This window comes from Rhinoderma darwinii, chromosome 3 (assembly GCF_050947455.1).
Source record: "Rhinoderma darwinii isolate aRhiDar2 chromosome 3, aRhiDar2.hap1, whole genome shotgun sequence".
Lineage (NCBI taxonomy): Eukaryota > Metazoa > Chordata > Amphibia > Anura > Rhinodermatidae > Rhinoderma > Rhinoderma darwinii.
The window spans coordinates 410,739,402-410,748,280 of record NC_134689.1 but is presented as its reverse complement, the minus strand read 5'-3'; the positions used below and the strand labels follow the sequence as shown (position 1 = coordinate 410,748,280).

The following is an 8,879-nucleotide window of genomic DNA, read 5'->3' as shown; positions in this document are numbered from 1 at the left end:
TCCTTACTCACTCCGGAAGACGGCAAAGGAAATCAGGAAGCGAAAACAGATCTTTTTCCTTATCTCTAAGCAGCATAGATGTTAATATCGATCTCCGTTATACTCAGTGATCGCTGCCCGCTCAGAGGATCATGGGACAACTGCTGATCCTTCCCCTTTAAGGCTCGGACATTCAATCAATATCATAGTCGCCTCTGAGGGGAGGGGGGGTGTAAATAAATTATTCCACTTCGGCCGCGTAAAAAAAAAACTGCAGGTTTTTATTTACAGACCTGTACAAAATGTCATACAACGAATTGTAGCCCCGCGGCATAAGGAACGTAACCAGACCTTCCCCCACCCGTCACGATAAATTAAGGCGTTACAAAAATATATAAAAGCAAACATCCATCCTGTTCTTATACGTTCAGGGTCTCTTCCATCCTTCAAGATAGCGGATGGCACGCGGCGGCGTGTATTTGTAGCCCATGGCGAGGACGGTAGAACTGAAGTGCTGTACGATCTAATGCCGTTCCCAGGGGTGTTCTTCACTTGTTGGGAGTCACAACACAGGAAACGGGGGAGGAGGAGCCTCATACCTGCCTCCCGCCAGCCCTACACGGGGTCTCCAGTCCTATGGTTATACATAAGGCAGCTTGGAATGGTCAGTGAGAATTGGGGGGGGGGGGGGGGGGGCTCAGCTGGTTACCACCGGCTCCACTGTCGCATCTTCACCTCCCGTTCTACACTCCCCTCCCTCTTCCATCATGATCGACAAATCCAGATCTTCCTCGTAATTGGAGGCATCGGGGGAGCAGCCTGTGCAGGACTGAAGGGGACAACGCTGAGTTAGTATCATGCAGATGTCAATGATCCTAGACCTGGGGTAGTTTGAGATAAATATATATATATATATATATATTTCTTTTTTAATAGGGGAAACTCTGCTAACTACATAATATATGAAAGAGAAGCAAGATCCCTGCTTGGCCCCAGAATGTGACCAAAAGAAGGGTCATTAATAAAGCCATTACAGTACCAATTGGGGCCTCCATAGGTGCAGGTTCTCCTATGAACCCTCTCAGCCATACAGCACCACTAAGGAGAGAAGCTGCCCATTTAAAAAGGAGCCATAATACCCATCATGTGGGCCCTTTCTAAAGCGAATTGGCATTTCTAGGGGCCACGAAGTGTGGACTTGACCTAAAGAGGTCTGTTCTGATGGTCATTTGCTTATCAGGTATCTGGACCAGAACACGCATTAATGGCAGACTTCCATTCCGGACACTTTTCAAAAGGAGAAATGACATCACAGAAATGCTGAACATGCAGCCAATCAAATGACCAGGAGGCAGTGACATCACAAAAAGCAAGTTGTGTGACACTAGTGAGAAGCACCTTAAAAAGGGGTTGTACTAGAAAAACATGGCCGCTTTCTTTCAGAACAAGCCCCACACCTCATCCCAGAAACAAAACCCTTGGACAGGTGTAGGTGTTTTTGGACGAAAGCCGCCATGTTTTTTTGTTGTTTTTTTTAAATCCTGTACAAAAGGTGTTAAAATCATCTTGGTTCATTAAAGAGGAAAAGAAATCTGCCCACATCCATGGATCTACTCACTGTGATGTTGAGAACGTGGGGTAAACGGCCTCTCCGGACCCAAGCGTAGACCTCCCCCAGCTCCCTTTTCTGCTCTTCGCTGAACCTCGGCTGGTTTCTTTGAAGTTGTCGAAGCTTCTCACGATCTTCCTGAAGGACACGGTCGATATCTCTGGAAGGAAGGAGCAGAGAAAAGGAACCTTAGATAAGACCGAGACCAAGTAACAGCAAAGGACGGAGATCTCGCAGGACCGACCATCTGACCTTGTCGGCATTTGGTATGACATCATCACTTCGTGGTCAGCATTGGCCATCAGAAGCCAGAGCGGGTCCTGCATGACATATCTGATCACTTTTTGTTCCACCTCTTCTCTCTCCGCCTCTTTGACTCTTAAATCCGTCTCTGAAGAGTCGATACTACCGAAATATTTGCTGGTGTTGCTGCTCTCTGGCGAGAAATTAAGAAAGATTTGATTGTGGTTAGGCTCTTGAAAATCAAAGTATCAAATCAGGTCAAGTAATTTTCGAAGAAACCAGATAAAATATGGCCGCACATTTCACTCTATACATCTCCGGAGAGGCACATGCGGGGTCCGGTCGACCTCCACTTAAATACACCATGAAAGGCCAATAGATGGACCTCTACCCATAGTGTTACATCAGCATGGGACGATGTAGTAGCGGAGCAAAGAACGTCACCAGAGGTCCTGCTTGTTGGAGCGTTTCTGTTGGCAATACTTACGGGTGCCACAAGCGGACGCACTGCCCTCGTAAGAACCCATGGATCCGGAGACAGCAGATCCCATGCCAGAGCAGGAATCCTCCATGAGCAATAAATCAAGGAGATCACTAGAGCTGGAGAGAGCATCGTTGTGTGAGGAGGACTCTGGAGGATCGCCCTGAAATGGAGAGAAGGCCAGACAGCAAAGTCACTAAACATTCCAGAGGTGCAATAAAAAAAAAAAAAAGTTGGGGGTAAAGGTGGCCAATCCGACCAAGAGGCCAGACGGGTCATCAGAACTTCTATGAACGGGTAGAAAATCGCCAGTCTCAAAAAATTTCAAATCTGGAGAGGTCACCTACTCACCATACAGTTCTCAGGGTGTCGGTAGTCTTCTTCATTACCAGGCCCGCCTGCGGTTACATTCCCAGAGACCACTTCCCCTTTTCCACCATTATCATAGTCTTCGATCTGCCATTCAGTTCCGAAGGTTGCGCCTTCAGCTCCTCCACCTGCGGCAAGCGGTAACTCCTCCATCTGCAGCAAGTCTAACTGTAGTGGGGAGCTGCACCTTGACGGGAACAAGGGCGAGGGAGGGGACAAGGATCGTGATGGAGGTGAGCGCGTTGCCATGGGTTGTGCTGGAGCGGGAGTTGGCGCTTCACAAGCAGCGGTCGTACATTCAGAGGGAGAAAAGCCAGACACACCAGGATAAAAAGGAGGTGCGCCTGGGGGAGGTTGGAAGAGATAGTTGGGGAGGACCAGGGCTACGATGGGTGTGACCAGAGGGTAACTGGGGAGTGATGGTGTAGGTTCAGGAGCTGGGGTCTGAGGAGGAAACATCGGCAGGGGATAACCAGTCATGTCTGGGGGAGGATTAGGATAAAGAGGCGACTCCAGATGATGCGGTGTCGGTGTAGAGCTTGGCGATACAGATTTGCCCGGCTTTGGGCGCTTCGCTTTTGATTTTCCACTCTTGCTCCGATGTCCCTCTGTATTCGGCTCTTCCTTTGATGGAGCAGGAGGGTTGTTGTGCTTATGGGTGAGCGAAGCCTTAGTTCCTGCTGGATCAGATAAAAGGAATTATATAAGTAACTGCAGAAACAAAAAACCGTAATAAATATGCAAACTTAAATTAGGAACTGACCTCTCAGAACTCGTTTGCTCTGCTCATCCCATATACCAACAGGGATCGGGTCAAAAACCCTGAGCTGGCTAAGACTGTGGACGCGGGTGAGGAAGGCCTGCTCCTCCCGCTGAGTGTGGGCTGACAGCACCTCCTTGGTCAGGCCCAGCGGCGGTAATGGAGGAACCGGTCCTGCAGAGCTTGACGGCTCGACCGAAGGAACCCTTTCTGCTGCAGTTAATTCCGAGGTGGCAACAATCAGATGAAATGAAGGAAAGAAGCGATAAAAGGTGTTACTTTACAATGTCTAATAAGACGGATCCCACAAAACAAGTGCGCGCTACCGCAAATCTATTCACGAAGACCCGTCACGTAGGCGTCAAATCACCGTCCACCATGTCCAAATTAATTCCACTGCCCCCACTCCGTGATATTAAACTTAATCTAAAGATTTACCCGAGTCTGGCGGCTTTTTGTCTCCTACATAGACGATCGTGCTGCTAAAGCTTCCTTGACTGGTGATGGAAACCACGCTCGCCGCCTTTCTGGGCGGTAATGGAGCAAGAGGAGAGGAACCTACTGCAATGGGCGTAGGAGGGGGAGGCAGTTCCGGATGTTGAGGTGGACCGTTCGAGGGGTCTGCAAAAAGATAGGATCTGTATAACCGAACTATAAAAAACCCTTTTGCCCCCTTCCATCTTTGCCACCGCCATCAATAAATTCACCACGTTTCCGGATACGCACCTTCTTTGACGTGCCCTCCGGTTTTCGGTTTCTCCTCTTCGGAGGTCGACGATGTGTATGAAGAAGAGCCGCATTTTCGTTTCACGGTGCTGGTGAGGTTGCAACTTTCCAGATATCTAGAGAAGAAAAAAGGAAGCGTGAGATGAAGCAAATAATGGACGACCAAAACTAAACTAAGACGGAGCTTCCTTGGGTTCACTTCTCACCGGATGATGCTGTCTAAGCAGTTGATCTGCTGGTACGAATAGTTAGATGTCTCCTTTCGAGCAAACACCTCCGGGAAACATGGTTGGCTAGTTTGGTTGGGGACAGTATTAGGTGGAGTATTGTCTACACCAGCTGAAGGGATGGTGCGTGGAGGGGCGAGAGCTGAAAGAAGAAAAACGTCGTGTAAGGAAACACCCCAAACCCAAAGCGAACAACTCCATGTCCTTTGACGATCAATCAAGGAACCTACCCTGAAAATGTCCCCTCTGGTGCGGCCGTAGCGCCCGGGATCCCAGAAACATCTGCTGGCCCTGACTCTTCACTTTATGCACGTTTTGACAGAACTCCTGAAATGTCATCTGAAGAAAAAAAAAAAATCACACATACTTATTAATCTGACGCCTTACAAGGGGAGGGGCATACTTCCATCTGTGTCACCCTGAAGGGAGAGGGGCATACTTCCATCTGTGTCACCCTGAAGGGGGAGGGGCATACCTCCATCTGTGTCACCCTGAAGGGGGAGGGGCATACTTCCATCGGTGTCACCCTGAAGGGGGAGGGGCATACTGCCATCGGTGTCACCCTGGAGGGGGCGGGGCAGACTCACAGCTCATACAATGGATAAGACTCCTCCTACTCACAGGTTTGGGATCTGGAGTCTCTTCGGTGACCATGGCGTTGCTGTCGCTGGATGAGGCGTTGCAGTGAAACAGCTCTTGTGAAGTGTTGCTCCCAGCACTCCCGTTACCACCAGAAAAAGTGTTGTGCACCGGCTGCGGGACATAATTACAATGAAAAACAAGCTCCCGGCAACTCAAAAATCATCTCAGACTGCTTAAAAAGTAACTAAACGTTCAGAAAACGTCTGACATGTCATAGTGACGTCAGAAATGTTGAAGGGCGAGGTCCGAGCACGGAGACCCCCCCCCCCCCCGATCGCTAAAACAAAGCGGCAGAAGCGCCCGTGTGATCTGCTTAGTTTCTGATCGGCTTTTCTCCGGAAGCCGAGCACTTGGTGTATGGGCTCGTAGACCTTCTATTGAGTCTGTAAACCAACTGCTCGGCTTTCTGAGAAAAGCCGATCAGAAACCAAGCGGCACAGCGCTCATCCGATCGCTTCTGCCGTTTCATCTTAGCGATCGGTGGGGGTCTCAGTGCTCACTAGGACATGTCAGAAGTTTTCTGAAAGTTTAGTTACCCTTTAATTCTCAAAATGTCTTGGCTGGACTCATGTCAGACTGTGGCCCCCACTCTGAGAAGCTGATCGTGGCAAAGAGCCCAATGATGAGACGATTGCAGCACTAGCTTCTATGACACAGCTCTCCGAAATCCATTCCGTTTATTCAATGGCACCCACTCCCATCTAAGGGTCTACAACTACTCTCTTTATCTTTGCTGCCTCATTACCATATTTTTGTAGGTGGAGAACCCCTCTTGTGGTGTCTGTACCTGCATCAGTATCCGGTGAATCTGCTCGGACAGCTCCTGAACATCAGGATCTAGAGATTTCAGCTCTGCCCCTTTAGGGGCTGTGAAGACGTCCTCATTGACTGGACTCCTGCAGAAAAACCAAAGCCGGACTAAGGCGAAAACATAAACCATGAGGGGAGGGAAGTCTCTATAAAATGAGGGGGCACCTAGATATGGGCGGGGTGCCTAACTTACGTCCGGACTTTATGTCTTCCAAGTATGAAGGAAACTTTTCTGCTCCACGGATTCACAAAACTGCTCCAGCTGGTATCGATGGTCACGTACTCTCCAGAGCGGGCGCACAGACGGATGGGCGAGTGATCGAAGGGTTGACCTGCCTGTTGAAGGACTGGAGGATGGTAAAGAGATGAAGAAAGATCAGATAGAGATGACATGTGGTCGGCCTCCAAACCCATTCTGCCGACATTGCCGTGTACATCGCCCAAATGCGTGACCACTCTGGTGGTTTGAAACGCGTAACACGTTCCCTAAAGCCACCCATAGACATTAAGATGAGCGATTGACAGCAGATCGGGCTGGGTCAAGTCCTGGGATATTTACCTTTCTTGTGTATTGCCAGCATGAGCGGCCGGTCGTCAGGATGGATGAAGAACAAGAACGGCATCCCGATGAGATCCTGCGGGAGATATCCCAGCAGCGGGACCGCTCTGCGACAAATCAGAAGACCAGAATCAGACACCGATCCATAGGAGGGGGGGACAGACGGACGGAGGACGGGAGGGGGAACACACTCACCTCTCATCCACCTCCTGGAACACGCAGCTCGGAGTGTGTCTGGTGGTGAAGACCCTTTTATCTGGGGGGATGCGGGGTGCTGAGGACGAGAGCAACCGGTCACACAGATTGTAAAGACACCGGACTTCATCCTTCCCAAACGTCTGCCTCTGATTTACAAAAATCCCCTCCCCCTTCTCAATTGTATCACTACCGGCGTTCCTAGCCCGTCCATGCATCACCGCTACAGGGGAAATGTCTGGCACAGCATTTTGTTTACATGACCCCTTTTATTGACTATGATAAAAATTAAGAGAACGGAGAGGATTAAAAAGATCTGGAACGGAGTAAGGGGTAGCAAAAGATTAGTTCTCATACTCCAATCACATCCAAATCTGCATTCAAAATCCTTTTGGAAGCAATCGGTGGATTAGCTCAACCCAGATATCAGATACGTGACCTAAATTGTTCAGTCATGTTTAACTATCATCTAAACCCCCACAATGCACTGCCCTCTGATCACAGGAAACCGGCAGCATTTTGAATGCAGTTCTGGATGTGACTGGAGAAGAAATCATCATCACGCAACTAGGGATCGGCACAGGATTTTACCAAATTTCTCATTGTTTTATGTAAATACCAAGTTGTGAAATGCTATAAACCGTGGAGATACCCGTCACCCTATATATCACACAACCTTTGCTGCTTATCTAACCTGGCATTGCCCCCCCAGACCCTTCAGCCCCCAGTTTGCATTCAATCTTCTCTCACCTTCAAATCCAGAGTGTATTTTCTCTGCGATTAGCAGACAGCACGGCTGTCCCTCTGCGTTGTCCGGATCTCGTACCTTCATCAGGTACGGGGTGAGGCGGAACGGGTGATAGCGGAGGTTCATATCCCGCTTACGGCCCCCACTGAAAACACACACCTGCAATAAGACCAGAGCCGGCGAGACCACAGCACCAAAGGGGGGGCACAATAATGTGTAGCCAAGGAGGAGAGACGTGGAGGTGATGGGGGCCATATATATATATATATATAATACAACAGTGTGTGTGGGTGAATGACGTGTCACTATGTTAATTAACGGGTCTATTGTGTCGCTGCAGTGGGAGCAGATTGAATGAGGTAGGCGGGAAAAAGGGGGAACTTCCGGAGAGTGGGTATGTATATAGATATAAAAGCGTCAGACCTATATATGTACATACAGGGGTGAATTACAGCCGCTCACTCCACACACAGTCATCACTTATAAATGCTCTGTATTAGAGTCTCCGTAATATACACAAGCATAAATAGAGCAGACACGTGTAATACAGACTCACAGCTCTCTGTATACAGCGTGATATAGATCCATGTCCGATACATTAACCCACGAGACCATCAGGGGTATTATAGAACCACTAGACAACCAGGATTTTTCATAATGATATCACCAGGATGCTATTACACCCCTGGACCACCAGGGGGTGATATAATAATTTATTATTAGCAACTAGCGTTACTCACATGCACAGCCGCTCAGATACTGGTCCGCTCATCCACACGCTCTTTATATACAATTGAATGTAATCAGTTGTGTTGGGTTATGCTTCTTGTTTTAGGGGGGGGGTGTTTCGTAGTATAAACGTGGCAGCACGTCTCTCCTCTCGCCATAAAATGATTGTAGGTAAGGCCACATGCACACGACCGCATCGGTTTTGCGGCCCGCAAAAAAAAAAAAACTCTTGCCGTGCATCTGTGTGTCATCGGGACTGACTGACAATAACTCGCCAGTATTGGTGAATCCGCAAATCCGGACCGTAAAATGTCTTGTCCTGAGTTTTCGCAGTCCGGATTTCCGGCCCCCGCATGGATCCGTGTAAACCACGGTCGTGTGCATGGGGCCATAGAAATGAACGGGTCCGCAATTTAACCGAAAAAAATGCGCATGTCATGTGCATGAGGCCTAAATGAGTAGATGTATTGTCAACCTGTCCCCAAATGTACAATACCCACCTGATCCGGCAGAATACAGACTTCTCCTGAGTGTAGTCCATGGATGCGGTGTCTGTAGTGGGAGAGAATAGAAGGGGAAAAGACGGTCAGGTATATAAAGGGGGGGGAGTCAGGGATATAGAGTAAGAAAGGGGGGGGGGGGGTGTCAGGTATATAGAGTACGTTTTCTAATGTATATTGAGGACTCGGACAGATATAAAGCAGCTGCTAAACAACGGCCTTTCCTTCCCCCGCTCACGCAGACCTCTGCCTGTAGAGATCGGTGCTAGAGGAGGGAGCGGAGTGTAATCAGTAGGCGACTG

The 8,879-nt window shown here is 49.0% G+C and overlaps 1 protein-coding gene across 6 annotated transcripts in view; it reads right to left on the bottom strand.

The window, feature by feature from the left end:
* Positions 1 to 239: 239 nt before the first annotated feature.
* PER1 (period circadian regulator 1) overlaps positions 240 to 8,879 on the bottom strand; it is a 71,334-nt gene continuing 62,694 nt past the window's right edge. For 3 of the 6 annotated variants that reach the window (XM_075859228.1, XM_075859227.1, XM_075859226.1), the window contains exons 7-23: positions 8,578 to 8,629; positions 7,351 to 7,493; positions 6,601 to 6,679; positions 6,406 to 6,512; positions 6,040 to 6,193; positions 5,824 to 5,932; positions 5,016 to 5,147; positions 4,625 to 4,733; positions 4,374 to 4,536; positions 4,168 to 4,283; positions 3,880 to 4,062; positions 3,445 to 3,654; positions 2,664 to 3,361; positions 2,319 to 2,475; positions 1,841 to 2,024; positions 1,598 to 1,748; positions 240 to 808 (exon numbers count right to left, since the gene is read on the bottom strand). In XM_075859228.1, the coding sequence (XP_075715343.1) occupies positions 677 to 808; positions 1,598 to 1,748; positions 1,841 to 2,024; positions 2,319 to 2,475; positions 2,664 to 3,361; positions 3,445 to 3,654; positions 3,880 to 4,062; positions 4,168 to 4,283; positions 4,374 to 4,536; positions 4,625 to 4,733; positions 5,016 to 5,147; positions 5,824 to 5,932; positions 6,040 to 6,193; positions 6,406 to 6,512; positions 6,601 to 6,679; positions 7,351 to 7,493; positions 8,578 to 8,629 (2,879 nt within the window). In that variant the 3' untranslated portion in view covers positions 240 to 676. The remainder of the gene's footprint in view (positions 809 to 1,597; positions 1,749 to 1,840; positions 2,025 to 2,318; positions 2,476 to 2,663; positions 3,362 to 3,444; positions 3,655 to 3,879; positions 4,063 to 4,167; positions 4,284 to 4,373; positions 4,537 to 4,624; positions 4,734 to 5,015; positions 5,148 to 5,823; positions 5,933 to 6,039; positions 6,194 to 6,405; positions 6,513 to 6,600; positions 6,680 to 7,350; positions 7,494 to 8,577; positions 8,630 to 8,879) is intronic. The other 3 variants (XM_075859230.1, XM_075859229.1, XM_075859231.1) reach the window with 3 other exon arrangements.